Source organism: Budorcas taxicolor, chromosome 7, assembly GCF_023091745.1.
Source record: "Budorcas taxicolor isolate Tak-1 chromosome 7, Takin1.1, whole genome shotgun sequence".
Lineage (NCBI taxonomy): Eukaryota > Metazoa > Chordata > Mammalia > Artiodactyla > Bovidae > Budorcas > Budorcas taxicolor.
This window is the reverse complement of record NC_068916.1, coordinates 14,840,964-14,861,032: the sequence shown is the minus strand read 5'-3', so window position 1 is coordinate 14,861,032 and position 20,069 is coordinate 14,840,964. Positions and strand designations below refer to the sequence as shown.

The 20,069-nt window shown below is 50.1% G+C and overlaps 1 protein-coding gene across 1 annotated transcript; it reads right to left on the bottom strand.

Moving 5' to 3' along the window:
- Nucleotides 1-10,730: 10,730 nt before the first annotated feature.
- MRPL4 (mitochondrial ribosomal protein L4) lies at nucleotides 10,731-19,841 on the bottom strand. Its single transcript, XM_052643330.1, has 9 exons — nucleotides 19,543-19,841; nucleotides 19,390-19,456; nucleotides 19,161-19,311; nucleotides 16,004-16,055; nucleotides 13,991-14,108; nucleotides 12,982-13,088; nucleotides 12,730-12,839; nucleotides 12,573-12,649; nucleotides 10,731-11,508 (listed from the first exon to the last, which is right to left on the bottom strand). Exons 1-9 carry the CDS (start codon nucleotides 19,597-19,599, stop codon nucleotides 11,363-11,365), a joined length of 885 nt encoding a protein of 294 aa, XP_052499290.1. The 5' UTR covers nucleotides 19,600-19,841; the 3' UTR covers nucleotides 10,731-11,362.
- Nucleotides 19,842-20,069: the final 228 nt, after the last annotated feature.

Sequence of the window (20,069 nt, the reverse complement as noted above, 5' to 3'; positions counted from 1 at the left end):
TAGCTTTGTTCATAGTGATGCTTTCTAAGGCCCACTTGACTTCACATTCCAGGACGTCTGGCTCTAGGTGAGTGATCACATCATCGTGAATATCCGGGTCGTGAAGATCTTTTTTGTACAGTTCTTCTGTGTATTCTTGCCACCTCTTCTTATTATCTTCTGCTTCTGTTAGGTCCAGACCATTTCTGTCCTTTATCGAGACCATCTTTGCATGAAATGTTCCCTTGGTAGCTCTAATATTCTTGAAGAGATCTCTAGCCTTTCCCATTCTATTGTTTTCCTCTATTTCTTTTCATTGATTGCTGAGGAAGGCTTTCTTATCTCTCCTTGCTATTCTTCGGAACTCTGCATTCAAATGGGTATGTCTTTCCTTTTCTCCTTTGCTTTTCGCTTCCCTTCTTTTCACAGCTATTTGTAAGGCCTCATCAGACAGCCATTTTGCTTTCCTGCATTTCTTTTTCTTGGGGATGGTCTTGATTCCTATCTCCTATACAGTGTCACAAACCTCCGTCAATAGTTCATCAGGCACTCTATCAGATCTAGTCCCTTAAATCTATTTCTCACTTCTACTATATAGTCATAAGGGTTTGATTTAGGTCATACCTGAATGGTTTAGTGGTTTTCTCCACTTTCTTCAGTTTCAGTCTGAATTTGGCAACGAGGAGTTCATGATCTGAGTCACAGTCAGCTTATGGTCTTATTTTTGCTGACTGTATAGAGCTTCCCCATCTTTGGCTGCAAAATATATAATCAATCTGATTTCAGTGTCAACCATCTGGTGATGTCCACGTGTAGAGTCTTCTCTTGTGTTGTTGGAAGAAGGTGTTTGCTATGACCAGTGCATTCCCTTGGCAGAACTCTGTTAGCCTTTGCCCTGCTTCATTCCGCATTCCAAGGCCAAATTTGCCTGTTACTCCAGGTGTTTCTTGACTTCCTACTTTTGCATTTCAGTCCCCTATAATGAAAAGGACATCTTTTTTGGGTGTCAGTTCTAGAAGGTCTTGTAGGTCCTCACAGAAATGTTCAACTTCAGCTTCTTCAGCGTTACTGGTTGGGGCATAGACTTGGATTACCATGATATTGAATGGCTTGCCTTGGAAACAAATAGAGGTCATTCTGTTATTTTTGAGATTGCATCCAAGTACTGCATTTCGGACTCTTTTGTTGACTATGATGGCTACTCCATTTCTTCTGAGGGATTCCTGCCCACAGTAGTAGATATAATGGTCATCTGAGGTAAATTCACTCATTCCAGTCCGTTTTAGTTCGCTGATTCCTAGAATGTTGACGTTCACTCTTGCCATCTCTTGTTTGACCATTTCCAATTTGCCTTGAATCATGGACCTGACATTCCAGGTTCCTATGCAATATTGCTCTTTACAGCATCAGACCTTGCTCCTATCACCACTCCCATCAACAACTGGGTGTTTTTTTTGCTTTGGCTCCATCCTTTTATTCTTTCTGGAGTTATTTCTCCATTGATCTCCAGTAGCATATTGGGTACCTACCGACCTGGGGAGTTCATCTTTCAGTGACCTATCTTTTTGCTTTTTCATACTGTTCATGGGGTTCTCAAGGCAAGAATACTGAAGTGGTTTGCCATTCCTTTCTCCAGTGGACCACATTCTGTCAGAGATGGGAATTCCAGACCACCTTACCTCCCTCCTGCAAAACCTGTATGCAGGTCAAGAAGCAACAGTGAGAACCAGAGGTGAAACAACTGACTGGTACCAAACTAGGAAAGGAGTATGTCAAGGATGTATATTGTCACCCTATTTATTTAACTTTGATATGCAGAGTACATCATGCAAAATGCCTGGCTGGATGAAGCACAAGCTGGAATCAAGATTGCAGGGAGAAATATCAATAACCTCAGATATGCAGATGACACCACCCTTATGGCAGAAAGCAAAGAGGAACTAAAGAGAAAGAGGAGAGTGAAAAAGCTGGCTTAAAATTCAACATTCAAAAAATGAAGATCATGGCATCCGGTTGCATCAATTCATGGCAAATAGATGGGGAAACGATGGAAACAGTGACAGGCTTTATTTTCTTGGGCTCCAAAATCACTGTGGAGGGTGACTGTACCAATGAAATTTAAAGATGCTTGCTCCTTGAAAGAAAAGCCACGAGAAACCTAGACAGCTTACTAAAAAGCATTTAGGAATCCTGACAGGATTTTTGCCTAAAAAGGTTGGTATAGTCAAAGCTATGGTTTTTCCATATGTATGGATGTGAGAGCTGGACAACAGAAAAGGCTGAGCACCAGAGAATTGATGCCTTTGAATTGTAGTACTGGAGAAGACTTTAGAACCCCTTTGGCCTCAAGGAGATCAAACCAGTCAATCCTAAAGGAAATCAGTCTGAATATTCATTGGAATGACTGATGCTGATGCTGAAGTTTGGCACCTGATGCAAAGAGCCAACTCATTGGAAAAGACCCTGATGCTGGGAAAGACTGAAGGCAGAAGGAGAAAGGTTCGACAGAGGATGAGACGGTTGGATGGCATCACCATCTCAGTGGACATGAGTTTGAGCAAGTTCTGGGAAATGGTGAAGGACAGGAAAGCCTGGAGTGCTGCGGTCTCAAAAAGTAGGACACGACTGAGCGACTGAACCACAGCAAGAAGCAGGGAAGATCCAGCACAACCAAAAATAAACAAGTAAATTTCTTTTTAAGTTTTTTTAAAAATAGAGCCTACTGTGAGCCAAGTGTCATTCCAGGTGCTGGAGACACAGTAATGAACAGAATAGACCAAATTTCTTGCTATCACGCAGAGATCATTTATTAATAGTAGGAGCAACAGAAACAAAAATACTATATGTAAAGTTGGTCCTTTGGCTAAACTCTGCTGTCCGAATGCTGGGGCCCAGGTTCCATCCCTGATCAGGGAACTAGATCCCATGTGGCATAACTGAGTTTGCATGCCGCAACTAAAGATTCCCCAAGGGGACGCAGAAGACGGAGAATCACCCAAGTGGCAACTAAGACTCGACACAGCTAAATAAATACACAAATATTAAATATATATATATATATATATATATATATATATATATATATATATGGAGATGTAGCTTTTAGGATTCCTAAAGCAATAAATAGAGTATCATGGGAGAGACTGAGAAGGTGACACTGATCAAGAAATGGAGGGAGGTGAGGAGGGAGTCTTAACAATATCAGGGAAGGAATGTACCAGGCAGAGCTCACTGGATGTGCAAAGGCCCTGAGGTAGGAACTGCCTTAAAGAATAGCCAGAAGCCTGGTGTGGCTGGAGTGCAATGAGGAAGGGAGGGAATTAGGGGAGAGGAGGGCATGGAGGGGATGGTGTAGAGCAAGGGCTGGGGAGGACTTTGGCTTTTCCTCTGAGTGAAGTGGGATCCATGGAGGGTTCTGAGCAGAGGGGAGACACCCCTGACTTGGGAGATTACAAGCAGGAGCTACAGTCAGGGATGGGGTGGGTGGAGGACTGGGTGGAATCAGGAAACTGGGAGCAGTGATGGTGCCTAGAGTGGGCAGTGAGGACCAGAGATGTGGTTCAATTTGGCATTCATTTTGGCAGCAGGGCACGTTGCACTTGATGCATGGTCCTGCTCTAATGTCCTGAGAGGGTGGAGGGCCATTTTCTGAGATGGAACATGGGACGATAATAGGGGCTAGTTTGGCAGAAAAATTTGTGCCCCCAGTCTACACTCTCTTTGTGCTTTCTTGAAAGAAAGGGAAGCGGATGCTCCCCCACCCCCTTTCCACAGCCATCAGGAAGGGCAGGGCTTCCTCCAGGGTGTCAGGCAGTCTCAGGAAGGGAGGAATGGTCCCACTGCAGACCAGAGGCTGTGCACCAGGACAGAAGTACCCAAACCCCACTCCAGGGTACTGTGCCTGCTCGGAACTCATCCTGTGCTCTGGTGTGACCACCTTGCAGTTCCCTTGACCTGGAATGCCCTTCCTCTCATCCCTGATGGGGCCAACCTTTTCTTGTTGCCTCAGCCTCCTCTTAACAAGGTTTCCCGAGGACTTGCCTGGTGGTAGAGTGGATCAGAATCTGCTGTCAATGTAGGGGACAGTGGTTCCTTCCCTGGTCCAGGAAGATCCCTCATGCCTCGGAGCATTTAAGCCCATGCACCACAACTCCTGAGCCCAGTGCTGCAGCTGCTGAAGCCTTCACACCTAGAGCCTGTGCTGAACAACAAGAGGAGCCACTGCAATGAGAAGCCGGCTCTCCCCAGCTAGAAAGATGTCCAAGCAGTAACGAGGACCCAGCGCAACCATAGATAAATACATACATACATCAACAATTAAAATAAAAAAACTTTCCCAGTACTCGCCTACTCGCTGGCTCCTTCCTCCTGGGCCACAGCCTAATCATTCCCTGTCACTTGCTCTAGTGATTTCATTACTGGAACTCATTCACTGGTTGAAATTCTTTTGACTGACTTGATTATATCACCTCCATTTGCGTGAGTGCCAGAAGGCCAGGGAATCTCTCAGCCTCAGCACCTGAATCAACGTCCAGTCATTAGAGGCAGACAGTCAATAGTACTGGTTGAATGAATGAACTTCACTTATTCTCAGCATTCTGCACATGCTGTTCTTCCGCCCAGGATTCCTTCCCCACTGCTTTTATGGAAGATACTAGAGGATTTCATCTCCCAGGTTGTAACAAGGCTAGGAACACAAGGTCCAGATATCTTTTTACTTTTTTGGCTCCCAGGCTCTTCGTTTTACCTAGCAGGGTTACTAGCTGCCACACTCAGGCTTAACTGCCCTGTGGCAAGTTCCCTGACCAGGTATCAAACCTGCAACCCCTTCATTGGACAGTGGATTCTTAACCACTGGACCACCAGGGAAGTCCTCTTTCTTTCTTTCCTGTTTTTTTTGAAAGCTGCAAGTTTTCAAGAACTCAGTTTCCTGACCTGGGATTGAACCCAGCCCTCACAATGAAGGTGCCAAGTCCCAAACACTGGGTCACCAGGGAATTCTCAGCTATCTTTTCAAAAGAACAGCTTTGTTTCCTTCAGATACCCAGGAGAGGAATGCCTGGAGCATACATTAGTTCTATATATTTATTGAAATAGAGTTGATTTATAATGTTTTGGGTAGTTCTATTTTTAATTTTCTGAGGAACCTCCATACTGTTCAGGCCCTAGTCTGAGTAACACTCCATTGTAAGGCCAAATCAGTGTTTGTTTTTCATTCATGGAATGACTTTGGTAGTTTCCACATTTTGGCTATTCTGATTCATGGTGCTATCAGCATTCCTGTACAAGTGTTTGTATGAGCATCTTTTCAGTTCTTTGGAGTGTCTACCTGGGAGTGGAAATGTTGAGTCACATGATAATTTCGTGGTGAACGATTTGAGGAACTGTGAGACTGTTTTTCCTGGCAGCTGTACCATTTTACATTCCCACCAGCAACGTACAAAGATTCCAGGGTTCCAATTTCTCCGCATCTTTGCCAGCATATATTTTGTTTAATTATTATGGTGATTGTCATCGTAATGGATGTGTATTAGTGGCCCAGTCGTGTCCTACTGTGTGACCCAATGTACTGTAGCCCACCAGGCTCCTCAGTCCACGGAATTCTCCAGGCAAGAATATGGGTAGCCATTCCCGTCCCTAGGGGATCTTCCTAATGCAGGCAGTGAACCCAGGTCTCCTGCATTGCAGGCAGATTCTTTACTGTCAGAGCCCCCAGAGGGGGAAGTGGTATCTCACTGTGGTTCCCCAATACTTCTGGTATGTCCAGTGGATGAGCCCAAAACAGAGCTGTGATGTACAGCTTGGATATTCAGGGACCAGCAATTGCTGAGAGGATGGGGCCAAAGGGCACAGCCACCAGCTGTGACCTTGAGAGGCCACTTCCCCTGGTGATACCTTGATGGCCTCAGCTGCAGAAAGGGATGGTAATGCATCCTGCGAAGGGTGGGAGTGAGATTTCCATAAGACCATTACGGACTGCTGTGGTGGTCCAGTGGTTAAGAATCCACCTTCCAATGCAAGGGACACAGGTTCAATCCCTGGTCCAGGAAGACTCCACATGCCTCGGGGCACCTAGCTGGTGCAGCACAAATGCTGAGCCCACGCTCCAGAACCCCTGCTCTGCAACAAGAGAAGCCACTGCAGTGAGAAGCCCGTGCGTCACAGCTACAGAAGTGTCCCCTCCCACCTCGCTGCAACCAGAGAAAGCCTGCAAGTACCAAAGACCCTCGCAGCCAAAACAAAACAACCAAAGAAACAAAAACTAAAACAAAAAAGACCATTCATGGGACTTCCCTAGTGGTACAGTGGTTAAGAATCTGCCTTCCACTGCAGGGGACACAGGTTCAATCTTCGCTCAGGGAACTAACATTCCACATGCCTCAGGGCAACTAAGCCCTCCAAACTACTGAGCTTGTGAGCTTTAGAGCCCATGCTCCACAATAAGAGAAGCCCACTCACCCCAACAAAGACCCAGCACAGCCAAGAGAATGAAGAAGTCAATAAATAGACAAATAAAATTCAAAAGACCGTTCCTGCACAGGGAGAACACAGAGAGCAGTTAGTTGCAAGTTGTGTTTCCTTACGACTGAGCTCTGAGAATCCCACCTCAAACTTCCCAGTCAGGACCACAGACTTCCTCCTTTTTCCCCACAGATGAGTTCACTCTCGAATCATGGTTCCTCATAACAGCCCTAGAGTGGAAAGCAAAGCTGCGTGGTATGTGGATGTTGATCGAAACAGAACTCGGCTCCTCCAGCCACTCAGTTCAGTTCAATTCAGTTCAGCTGTTCAGTCGTGTCCATCTGTTTGTGACCCCATGGACTGCAGCACGCCAGGCTTCCCTGTCCATTACCAGCTTCCGGAGCTTACTCAAACTTATGTCTATCGAGTCAGTGATGCCATCCAACCATCTTAGCCTCTGCCATCCCCTTCTCCTCCTGCCTTCAATCTTTCCCAACATCAGGGTCTTTTCAAATGAGTCAGCTCTTTGCATCATGTGCCCAAAGTATTGGAGTTTCAGCTTCAGCATCAGTCCTTCCAATGAATATTCAGGACTGATTTCCTTTAGGATGGACTGGTTGGATCTCCTTGCAGTCCAAGGGACTCTCAAGAGTCTTCTCCAACACCACAGTTCAAAAGCAGCAATTCTTCGGCCCTCAGCTTTCTTTATGGTACAACTCTCACATCCATACATGACTCCTGGAAAAACTGAAAGTTTATTCTGTGGCGAACTCTGCCATGCCACTGGCTGCGAATCCTGCCTGGAACTCAGGTCCACATTAGCCTGACGTTCAAATCTCTGAACTTGGTGTTGGATGGGAGCCCAGGTTAGGCGTCTCTCGGCTGGAGGCCCTGCTAGAGCAGAAGGGCCTGGACCCCAGCTCTTGACCCTCTGTCTGTCCCCCTCGCCTCCTCTCACCAGCCTTTGGGTCTCTCCTACCGAGGTGTAAGGAAGCATCACAGGGCAGTTCCTCCTGGGCTGGCGGCTTCCCCTTCCTTACGTTCCCCAGCAGTGTGCTCGTGTTCTGAGCAGGTTTGTGAGGTTTCTTCTTTCCTGGGTACATCGTTACTTGATGGAGGCATCTTTTCTTTTTCTTTTTCTTTTTTTTTCTCTGTGGCCCCATCCTGAGCCATGGAACCTGCACCCCCTGCAGTGGAAGCACAGAGTCTTACCCACTGGATCACCAGGGAAGTCCTGAGATGGAAGCATCTTTTTTCTTAAATGTATTATTACTATTATTTGACTGCACTCGGTCTTCCCAGGTGACGCTAGTGGTAAAGAACTCTCCTGTCAATGCAGGAGACATAAGAGCCTGGGGTTTGATCCCTGGGTTGGGAAGATTCCCTGGAGGAGGGTACAGCAACCCAGTCCAGCATAGTTTGCCTGAAGAATCCCATGGACAGAGGAGCCTGGTGGGGGTACAGTCCATGGCGTCACAAAGAGTCGGACATAACAGCATGCACACGTTACCGGGTCTTAGTTACAGCATGTGGGATCTAGTTCCCTGACCAGGTTTCAAACCCACACTCCCTATCTTGAGAGAGCAGAGTCTTAGCCACCTGATCACCAAGGAAATCTGAGATGGAGGTATCTTTGGTGGGGCTGTGGCTCTTTTCTCAGCCCTTGGGGGTCCTCCTATCCTCTCACGTCTCCTATTAGGCTTCTGTGTGTGTGTGTGCCACTCAGTCATGTCCGACTCTTTGCAACCCCATGGACTGAAGCCCGCCAGGCTCCTCTGGCCATGGGATTCTCCAGGCAAGAATACTGGAGTGGGTATCCATTCCCTTCTCCAGGGAATCTTCCCGACCCAGGGATGCACCCCAGGTCTTCTGCATGCAGGCGGATTCTTGACCATCTGAGCCACCAGGGAAGCCCAGGGGGCTTCCATGCTGACCATCAATAAGCAGACACCTTCACTGCATATCAGAGCCTCCTGCCTCTCACCCTCTGGATCTCCTAGGGGTCAGTTCCCAGCCCTATTAGTTCATTTGAGTTTTCTGAAGCCTGATCAGCCTCAGCATGGGCATTCTGCCTTCAGGGATATTTTTCAAAGGTTGTGAAGGCACTTTGCTCTCTGGCTCTGGGTTAACCAATGTCATAAGAGGATTTGATAAGCTTTGTTTGGTTTTTGGCCCCGCTGCGTAGCATGTGGGATCTTAGTTCCATGACCAGGGGTTGAATTTGGTCTCCAGCAGTGTAAGTATGGAGTCTCAGACACCGGACCACCAGGGAAGGCCCCCTGTGATAGGCATCTTCAGGTAAGAACAGCTCCCCTGAAGAAATGTCTTCACACATCTCTATTTAAAAAAAAAATATTTTAATTGCAGAGAATTTCAAAATAGGCAACAGCGAAGAGGACATGTGGTGAAGCCACAAGTGCCTGCTTGACACTCCTCATGGCCAGTCTTGCTCCATCCCTCCACTTACTCCCTGTCGTGGGTTCAACTACTTCTCTCCCCAGGGAGAGGGGGGAAAGTGCTGACCCCAGATTGTGATCTTATTTTGAAACAGGGTTTTTGCAAATGATCAAGTTCAGTTCAGGTCATTAGGATGGGCCCTAACTCATCTTGACCAGTGCTCTTATAAAAAGGGGAAATCTGAACACACACACACACAGCACCATTCGAAGATGAGGACAGAGATCAGGCTGATGGATCAAGCCAAGAAATGCCAAGGATGCCAACAGATTTCCAGAAGCTAGGGGAGAGGGACGGGACAGGTCTTGCCTCATAGACTCGGAAGGAATCACCCCTGCCCACTTTTCTTTTGGGAGGGGGGATGCTCTGTAAGGTGTTTGGAGATCTTAGTTCCCTGACCAGGGATTGAACTCATGCCCCCTGCAGTGGACTGAGTCATAACTGCTGGATCACAAGGGAATTCCTGATCCTGCCAGCATATTTTTCAATATTTTTTTATTTTGTGGCACCAAATCTTTAATTGTGGCATGTGGGATCTACTGCCCCGACCAGGGATCGAACCGAGGCCTCCTGCAATGGGATCATGAAGGCTTAGCCGCTGGACCACCAGAGGAGTCCTCCAACCTTGCCAACATTCTGCTCTTGGACCTCTGGCTTCCAGAAGTGTGAGATAGCACAGTTCTAACTGTGAAGCCCTAGTTGTTGAAGCCCTAGTTTTTGTGTGTTCAGTCATGTCCAATTCTTTGTGACCCCATGGACTGTAGCCCACCAGGCTCCTCTGTCCAGGCAAGAATACTGGAGTGGGTTGCCATTTCCTTCTCTGAGCGATTTCCCGACCCAGAGATCGAACCTGCATCTCTTGCATCTCCTGCGTTGGCAGGCAGATTCTTTACCACAGAGCCAGCTGGGAAGACCCTCCTAGTCTGTCGTGCTTTATGGTAGCCCAGGAAACACGCACATTTTATGCCCTGATTATCAGAAAGCACATTCTAGACCCCAGGTCATTTTTCCTGATTACTTTTTCCATCCTTGATCTGGCTAAGGGATTCCAGTGTGGGGTAACAGGTTCTGACTGCTTTCTTCACTGTTTCCTGATGGCCATGTTGTGGACAACTGAGCCCATTAAACATAGCTATGGGGCTGGGTGCTGTCAGGACAACACGTGTCTTTCTTGGGGCCTCGGTGCTGTCAGGACAACACATGTCTTTCTTGGGGCCTCGATGTCCCTGCAGAGCCAGTGAGAGGCACAGGCAGAAGCTGGTCATGGTTTGGGTTTAGCCCAGCATTTCCCACACAGCCTCTGTACCCCTTCCTACTACTGGCTCCAAATAGCTTTATCTTCTTAAAATTATTTTTAAAAATTGAAACAGTTGACTTACAATGCTGTTAGTTTCAGGTATACAGCAAAGTGGCTCAGCTATACATGCACACCGACCAGGGGTTGAACTTACACCCCCTGTACTGGAACCTCAGAATCTTAACCACTGGACAGCCAGGGTAGTCTCAGATTTTTCTTTTTCCCTCAGTCAAATCTGAAACTTTAAGGATCACAATTTCTGTCCACTGAGGAAGTTTAAAGAATGTGCTGTGAGCTCTCAAGGGACTCCCGAGAGGCATTCCAGAGATGTTTTCAGTGGCGAGCTGCCCAGTCGATGCGTCTCTTTGGCCGCCTGGGTGGGCCTGCAGGCCAGATGGCAGTTCCAGCCAACTTTAAAGAAACCGACCACATTATTCTGTAGTCTGTGTTGTGACTATTAAAGAGATAATAACTTGGGGGGGTGGGAGACAGATAACATCGGCAGACTCAAGAATCAGTATGTCAGATTGGTGTTTAAAAAATGTTTATTTGCACATTTATTGACCACACTGATCCTGACTCCATGTTTAGGGAAAATCCCTGTGATGGAAGCCCCAGTTTCCATGTTATACCCATTTGGAGAATCAGGCCCACAGCTGGACGGAAGGATGGTAGTAAGCAGGACCACAAGCCCCATCAGGGATGAGCACTTGGTCAGAGTGCCTGGGATTGGGAGGCAGCACCAGTGGGTTCTCAGAGATGGCTGCTTCTCTGCTGTGTGCTCCCCGAGGCTGACTTGCCCTGGCAAAGTTGATCCTGGGTCATTTCTACAAACGGGGTCTTGAGGCAGCTAGGTACCCAGGGACGCCCAGCACCAGGGAAGGCACCAAATGGAATTATTCACAAAATGGCAATCAGCTGCTGTGCTTCCCCTCTTTGATTACAAAACAAAATGTGTCTGACACGAAACAGAGATGTGGTCTCTGGTGAGCTGCCTTCTTCCCAGTATTGACGCCTGCTTGGCTGCTCTCTGGGTGTGGCCTCAGCCTCCCACTGGGACCAGGGGGCCTGGGATGGGGAGGCGTCTCCCAAGCCCACTCAGGGCTTGGCCTGGTTCCGAGCAGGAAGGAGGGTGGTCTGTGTGCCCAGGGGGTGCGGGGTTGGGGCTCAGGGGAAGTCTCGGTAGGGCAGGCGGAAGGGGTAGAGGGGTGTGTAACGTGAATCATGCCAGAGCAGCTTCTCTTCCAGGAAGGCGACGGTGGGCAGGGTCAGGACCAGGGTCTGGTGTTTGAGCATGCTATGCACATTCAGGCCTGGGGGCAAAGGGAAAGGGGTGCACAGTTAGGGCCAGTCCCCTCCTCCCCCAACAGAGATACCACAGTCTAGTGTAGGGTCCTGAGCCCAGCAGCCTGGGTTCAAACTCTGGCTCAGCCGCTCACCCCTGGCAAGACCCTGGGCAAGGGGTGGTCCTCAGCTCGTCAACGTCAACCAAACCATCCAGGATACCCCGACTCTGCCCTGTTCCAGGGAAGGGTTCCCACCTCACCTTCCCGTTGGGGAGACAGATGATAAACAGAGCAGATGAATAAACACAATGTACTGAGGGGGGGTCCATGTGGCTGCAGGGAGTGACGAGGGAGGGAGGGGAGGGGAGAAGGGGGAGAGGAGGGCAGGGAGTGCAGGATCTGTGGGCCGCCAGATAAGCCAGGTTTTTACCCTGAGTGAACTGGGAGCCCTGGAGGGTGGTGGGCAGAGAAGGGACGGGATCTTATTCAGGTGCTCAGGGGCCCTCTGGCGGCCATAAGTGGGACTGGGAGGGGGATGCGAGACCAGGACAGATTATGACAGTTAGCAGGTGCCTGGTCCCAGGGCAGAGGCGACAGAGTGGGAGATGCTGAGGGCTGGCCCAGGGTGGTGAGAAGTTGCTGGATCCTGGACACGTTCATAGACAGAGCTGACAGGGTGCGCTAACAGACTGGAGTGGAGGAAGGAGGTCTTATGCACCGTGATGACTGAGACCCCCATGTGCTGCTGTCCAGGAGGCAGCTGGGCCTGCAATCAGGAGGCCAAGAGAGGGCTCTGGGGACTAGTCAACCCCTCGATGGATCAGGGGTCCTGCTCAGGGCAGCTCTGATCCTGTGTGTGTGAGTGAGGAGCCGGGTGGGAGCAGCCATGGGGCCCTTGGACTCACTCCACCCCAGCACTGAAATCCAAGCTTGGACTGACGCGACCTCAGAGCATTTCTTTAAGAAAGACATCATTCTCCCAGGGCTGGGCCAGCTGGGGGTTGTGTAGGGGAGGGCGGTCACTGCCCAGGGACGCTCGGTGATTGAGTTATAGATACAGGATGTGAACTGGCCTGAGGCCCTTTGCTCACCGACAGCCGGGATCAGGTTGAAGGTCTTGAGCCCGGATGTGGCTGCTACGATGTTCTGGGGCATGTCCTCATGTTCTCTGAAATACAGGCCAGGAGGTAAGCCCTGCCAAGGACGGAGCCTGCCCCCCACCGCCCCTGCCCAGGGCGGCCCCCTCACAAGTCTACAAAAAGGACGGAGTCGCCCCAGCGGCGGTAGCGGGCCAGCTCCATCAGGTACTGGGGGTCTGTGGTGGGCAACTCCAGGGAATCCACAATGTGCAGGTCGTCCTGGTGGGAGGAAGGGACGGGCTAAGTCTCCTACTGCCCCCCCTGGGAGCCACTTGGGCCCCCCTGCAGCTACTCAGGCTCCCCCACCCCCACAGGCCGCATCCCAGCACACAGTGGCTCCCGGCAGGATCGGTGCTGTCACCTGGGCCAGCTTGACGGTCAGCGCCACCTTGAGGCCTTGCACCCTCACTTTCATGGGCAGCATGTAGTAGTAGCTGGTGGGACCCCGGGGGCCATGGGCGATACCTCCTGCAGGGGCAGAGGGATGTGTGAATGGGTGAAGGCCCCAGCTGGGCTCGGAGGTCAGAAATCTGCCCCAGTGGTGGGCCCAGAGAGGAGGCTGCTGGCAGCCAGGCTGAAGTGCAGCAAAGAGGGTGGGGGTGTCAGGGAGGGGTGGGAGCGGAGGATGGATCAGGCACCACCTGGGACAGGTAACTTTGCCTCAGAGGAGCCTGGTGTCCTCAGCCATCAATCCCTGAGTGAGGATAATTCTACTCTGCTGCTCCCCCTGCTCGGCCCTGGGAGGCGGCAGGGGACCTGACAGGATCCCTCCCTCGTTCATATTCAGACAGAGGCTTGATCGCAGAGGGAATCAGGGCTGTGTGGGGCAGCACAAGGGGATTCAAGGGGTGGAGGGGACCCAGAGAGGATCATGGTGGGCTTCCTGGAGGAGGCATGGCCCAAACACAAGGGAAAGGGAAAGTTGCTCAGTTGTGTCCTGCTCTGCGACTCCATAGTCCCTGGAATTCTCCAGGCCAGGATACTGGAGTGGGTAGTCATTCCCTTCTCCAGGGGATCTTTCCAACCCAGGGAAGGTTGAGAGGAATTGGCCAGGCAAATGGAAGATGACTGAGTCAGCTCTATCTGGTCAGGAAGGTGTGGAAGGGACAGGGGGGAGGGGGGTCTGCAGCCACCAGGGCCTGGAAGGCCAAGAGGAGGGGCTCAGACTTCATACAGGAGCTAGGAGGCTTGGGAAGATCCCTCTGGGTGCTGTGTGAAGTGTGGGCCAGGAGAGCTGAGCTGGGAGGTGGGGCAGAAAGGGGCTGTGGCCACGGCCTGATGAGAGGTTGAGGCCAGAGCTGCGGGGACCTGCGGGGAAGTGCTCAGTCTCGCCAGCCTCTGGCCGCACACTCGTGGGCAGACCTGCTCACCTCCTCGCCAGATTGGGGAGCGGATGCTGCCATGTCTGGCGCGCCCACTGCCTTTTTGCTGCCAGGGCTTCCGGCCACCTCCCCGCACCTCGGCCCTGGTCTTGGTCTTGGCGTAGCTCTGTGGGCACAGAGTAAGGAGAGAGTCAGGTTCACAGGCAGATGCCATCACAGCCGAAAGGCACCAGGCCCACGGACAGGGCAGTGAGCTGGGAGGACCGGCTACTGCTGGGGAGCTGGAGAGGAGGCACCGAGACTGGGGCTCCATCAGGACAGGCAGAGTGCTTTGGGAGGGAGGGAGGGATAAAGAAGTCAAGAGCTCCCTCCTCCACTCCAGAATGTCAGCCTCAGAAGGGCAGGGCTGCTGCTGCCTGGCACACAGTAGGTGCTTCGTATTTTTTGAATGATTTCCATGTGTTGTAATTAAAAGGAAGGTAAGGGCTTCCCAGGTGGGCCAGTGGATAAGAATCCATCTTGCAATGCAAGGGACACCAGTTCAATCCATGGTCCCGGAAGATCCCACATGCCTTGGGACAACCAAGCTTGTGTGCCACAACAATTGAAGCCCACCCCCGGCTAGAGTCCATGCTCCGAAACAAGTGAAGCCACTTCAATGAGAAGCTGGTACACCACAACAAAGATAGCCCCTGTTCGCCGAAACTAGTGAAAGCTGGCTTGCAACAATGAAGACCCAGCACAGCCAAAAATAAAATAAATAAATAAATCCAGCATAGCCAAAAATAAAATAAATAAATAAATAAATAAATATACTTTTTAACAAAAAAAGAAGAAAACAACCTAATTTTTTAAAAAAGGAAGGTGGGGGAATTCCCTGTCAGTCCAGTGATTAGGACTCTGTGCAGGGGGCCCGGGTTCAATCCCTGGTTTGGAAACTAAGATCCCACAAGCCAAGTGGCCAAAAAAATAAGAATAAAATAAAATTTAAAAATGAAAGGAAGGTGGGATATGGGGAAAGATGTGGGGGTTAGAATCAGGGAGAGGTGTGGGATGGGGGATCCTGTGAGGTTTCCAGTGCCAGGTTGATGACTTCATTCCCAGGGCCATGGGGAGCCAGGCAGGGCTCACAAGACTCGAGGTGGGCACATGAAAGGCAGGGACCCTGACTGAGAACGGCATCTTCCATGCTCTTGGCACCAAATCCAAACATCCCACGTTGCCCCTGCTGACCTCCAGGGCCACCGTGGGCTCCCTCTGATCCCACAGGCCTTCGCCCGTGCCGCTCCCACTCCCTCCATGCCAGCCCCACTGCCCCCTCCACCTACTTAGCTCCTACCTATCACACAGCTGAGGTTGAATGCCCCTTTCTTCTGAGACACTTCCCTAATGATGCATTTACAGGCATGACTGTTTGACTCCCATTCTCCCATTCTGACTAGACTGGGAGCTTCATGAGGACAGGGACCTTGCCTGTCATGTCCCCTAGCACAATGGCCAGTACACAGTGGGTGTTCAGAAAATGCCTAGTGGGAATTCCCTGGTGGTCCAGTGGCTAAGGATCCTTAGAAGCCTGGTGGGGGGGTGGGGGGCGGCTATAGTCCATGGGGTCACAAAGAGTCAGACACAATTGAGCACGCAGGCACACACTCGGGCTTCATCAACCCAACTGTGCTGTCTCACACTTCTGGAAGCCAGAGGTCTAAGATCAAGATGTTAGCAGGGTTGGAGGACTCCCCTCGAGGTCCAGTGGCCAAGCCTCCATGCTTCCAGTGCAGGGGGCCTGGGTTCAATCCCTGGGCAGGGAACTGGATCCCACATGCCACAGGAAAGACCCAGAGCAGCCCAACAAATAAATAAAGGTATGAGTATAATCAGTAATACATAAAAATAAATCTTAAAAAATTCTCAGTGCTCATATTTAAGAAAAATATGGCCCATTGGGGAATGGTTCAGGAGAGAGAAAATGGGGCCTGAGCCAGCCATCCAGAGAAGACACAGCACAACCTTCCTCTGCCTCTGCCTCAGCCTCACCCCGCCTGCCCTGCCCGGGGCACTCACAATTCTCTTGAAGTTCTTCTGCCAGATGGCAACCTGGTGCAGGATATCCAGCCTGTGAAGGAAGGAGATATAAGAGGGCCGGGTGCACTTAAAACGCTCCCCGCTCCATGAGATGAAAACCCGGGCTCCTCCCATCCACTGCCAGGGCCCTGCGTCCGCTCCAGTCCCTCTCTGGGCCCATCTCGCACCACCTCCAGCCTGCTCCATGCCCGTTCTGTCACTTCTTTACAGACTAGCTTGCCTCTCTAACCCTATGCTGTCCTGTACAGTGGATGGCCATATGCGCAGCTACTGAAGCTCTAAAAAGTGGCCAGGGCCACATGACAGTATTTCATATTTTTTAAAAAATACTTGTTTATTTTGGGTTCCCCTGATGGTTCAGTGGTAAAAAATCTGCTGGCCAATGTATGTTCGATCCTTAAGACGGGAAGATCCCACGTGCCTAGAAGCAACTAAGCTCGTGGGCCACAACTATTGAGCCTGTGCTCTAGAGCCCAGGGGCCACAAGTACGGAAGCCTGGGTGCCCTAGAGCCCATGCTCTGCAACAAGAGAAGCCACTGCAATGAGAAGCCCGTGCACCGCAACTACAGAGTAGCCCCTGCTCGCCACAACTAGAGAAAAGTCCGTGCGGCACTGAAGACCCAGAGCAGCCAAAAATAAACAAATAAAAATTTTAAATATCTTTATTTAATTGACTGCATCAGGTCTTAGTTGTGGCATGTGGGATCTTTAGTTCTGGCATGTGAACTCTGAGTTGTGGCATAAAGGATCTAGTTCCCTGCCCAGGGATCCAACCCAGGACCCCTGCACTGGGAGTGCAGAGGCTTACCTACTGGACCACCAGGGAGGTCCCAACATTTTAGACTTATCAGGCCAAATCAAATATATTACTGAAATCAATCTTACTTGTCTCTTGCCATTTGAAAGAAAATGTGGCTACTGGAAGAACTGAAATTACACACGGGGCTCGCATTGGACAGGGGTGCCAGGCTGCTGTGCCAAGCGTTGGCAAACTGTGGTTTGGTTCAGTTCAGTTGATCAGTCATGTCTGACTCTTTGCAATCCTGTGGACGGCAACATGCCAGGCCTCCCTGTCCATCACCAACTCCCGGAGCCTACTCAAACTCTTGTCCATTGCATCGGTGATGCCATCCAACCATCTCATCCTCTGTCATCCCCTTCTCCTCCTGCCTTCAATCTTTCCCAGCATCAGGGTCTTTTCAAATGAGTCAGTTCTTCCAAACAGGTGGCCAAAGTATTGGAGTTTCAGCATCAGTCCTTCCAATGAATATTCAGGACTGATTTCCTTTAGGATAGACTGGTTGGATCTCCTTGCCATCCAAGGGATTCTCAAGAGTCTTCTCCAACACCACAATTCCAAAGCAGCAGTTCTTCAGTGCTCAGCTTTCTAAGTCCAACTTTCACATCCATACATGCCTACTAGCTTTGACTACACTTTGACTAGCTTTGACTAGATGGACCTTTGTTGGTAAAGTAATGTCTCTACTTTTTAATATGCTGTCTAGGTTGGTCATAGCTTTTCTTCCAAGGAGCAACGGTCTTTTAATTTCATGGCTGCAGTCACCATCTGCAGTGATTTTGGAGCTCCCCAAAATCAAGTCTCTCACTGTTTTCCTTGTTTCCCCATCTATTTGCCATGAAGTGACAGGACTGGATGCCATGATCTTAGTTTTCTGAATGTTGAGCTTTAAGCCAACTTTTCCACTCTCCTCTTTCATTTTCATCAGGAGGCTCTTTAGTTCTTCTTTGCTTTCTGCTATAAGGGTGATGTCATCTGCATATCTGTGGTTATTGATATTTCTCCCAGCAATCTTGATTCCAGCTTGTGCTTCATCCAGCCCGGCATTTCAAATGACGTATTTTATGGTTAGAAAGGCCAAGTCTGGCCTGCTGCCTGTTTTTGTAAATATGCTTGACTAGAACACAGCCACGCTCATCCACTTACTCATTGTGCACAGTTGCTTTTGTACAGCATCAGCAAAGATGAGTAGTTGCCATGGAGATATTACAGCCTTCAAAGCTTATAATATTTACTCCCTGGCTCTTTACAGAAGTTTGCTGTCCCAGCTCTAGGCTGGGAGCAACATCAGCAACCTCAGTGCTCATTCACTGCTATATCCCTGACACCCAGAATGGAATCTGGCACCTGGTAAGCACTTCCTAGGTATTTACAAAATAAATAAAATGCTTTCTCTCTCTCTCTTTTTTTTTTTTACCTCGCAGCATGTGGGATCTTATTTCCCCAACCAGTGACGGAACTCATGCCCCCTGCAGTGGTAGCTCAGAATCTTAACCACCAGGGAAATCCCAAAATACATTGTTTTTAATTTTTTTTCCTTTGGTCACCCCTTAGCAGATTGGGATTCTGTAAAAACAGGGGAGAAACCATACAAACATTATAGTAATAAATTAACAGCAGTTATTATCTGCTAGACAGTAGACATAAGAGACATCAAACTCTTTGCAAGTGAAAACTTAGTCCTGGAAGTTGGCCCATATACTGTTGAGTATACAGTTTACAAGCTATGTGACCATAAGCAGATTTCTTAACTTGCCTGTGCTGTTTCTTTAGCTACAAAATGAAAATAAAAAAACAATAAAAAGGAATTCCCTGGCAGCCCAGTGGTTAGGACTTTGCACTTTCACTATGGAGGCCCTGGGTTCACTCCCTGGTCAGTGGACTAAGAGCCCACAAGCCACATGGCAAAAAAAAAAAAAAGAAGTTAAAATAGAATGCAAATAGGCTGAGCCAGGCACACAGTAAGGACTTAACCACTGTTAGTGCCCATTTTTGCAAACACCAATAACAGCAACAATAATCAACATTTCTATAGACCATATTATGGGCCAGAATTATCTCATTTAATCTCTTGAGGTTTGACAGAATGGAGACATCGAAACACAGGGGGAAGGTAGGATTCCAATCCAGTCACTCGGGATACAGAGCCCTGTGCCCTTAACCCACAGAGAACGTTACCTCTCAACCCTCACCTTCCCGCAACTCTGAAGCAAGAAAAACCATCATTCCCTTTTGACAGCTGGAGAAAATGAGGCTTGAGCCCAGGTCATCCTGATTTCTAAACCCCCGATCCTCGTCCCTCTGCCACCCAGTTTACCATTTCAGCTGCCACTGACCTGGGCGCCGCGGAGAAAACGTCTGGGTGCAGTTCGGTCAGACCCACGCGCTCCTGCTCATAGCCCCGCAGAGATTCAACCCAGGCCTGCACCGGACGCCGGTGCAGGGGTACCGGGAGCTCGCACCTGCGCAGTACGGGTGCCTGGGGACCTGGAATGATTGGAAAGTCAGGAGTAAGGGTCAGAGTTCCCAGTCGCCACCCTTCCTGGGGTGACCAAACAACCTCACCTGCACTCGCCAAGGGTTCTGGTTTCTCCGCCGACTGCACTGCCTCTTCTGCCAGCGCGTTCAGGCCCTGTAAATGGTGGGCGGGAATGAGAGAGAACCCCCCGGGCCCTTCAGCTTTTATCCTCCGACCCCACCCTCCGTCCTCGGCCTCACCCGGCAGCCCCTGGGCCGAAGCCAGGCCCGGGCCCCGGCTCGGACTAGCTGCTGCATCTTCGCGTAGCCCTCCACGCTTAAAGAGGTCAAGGCTTCCTCTGGAGTCTCGCGACGCCTCGAGATGACGTCACTCCCGCGACACCGCCTGCCCGGCTCGTTTTCGGCTTAGGAAAGCGGGGCATGCAAGATCGAGGACGGAGGGGCTCGCCTCAGCGTGCCCCTACCTCCGCCCCAAGACTAAACCCCCCCCAAACCCCAACTTTCTCTGCAGGCCTAAGAACCCTCTGCAACCCCGGGAGTGCGAGCCCACAGTGAGAAACACCGCCCCTTCTTCGGTCCCGCCCCCAAAGGGAGCCTGAGGGAATCCAGCCAATGAAACCTCCCTACTCAAAGGACACGCTCCTCATTCAGCCAATGAGCTGTTAAGTATGAAAAAAAAAGTTCTGGGGCGGGCACTAAAGGGAATATGGCCAATAGTTGTTACGCTTTTATATCGGCCTCGCCCTCTAGGTCCCGCCCCATTGGGG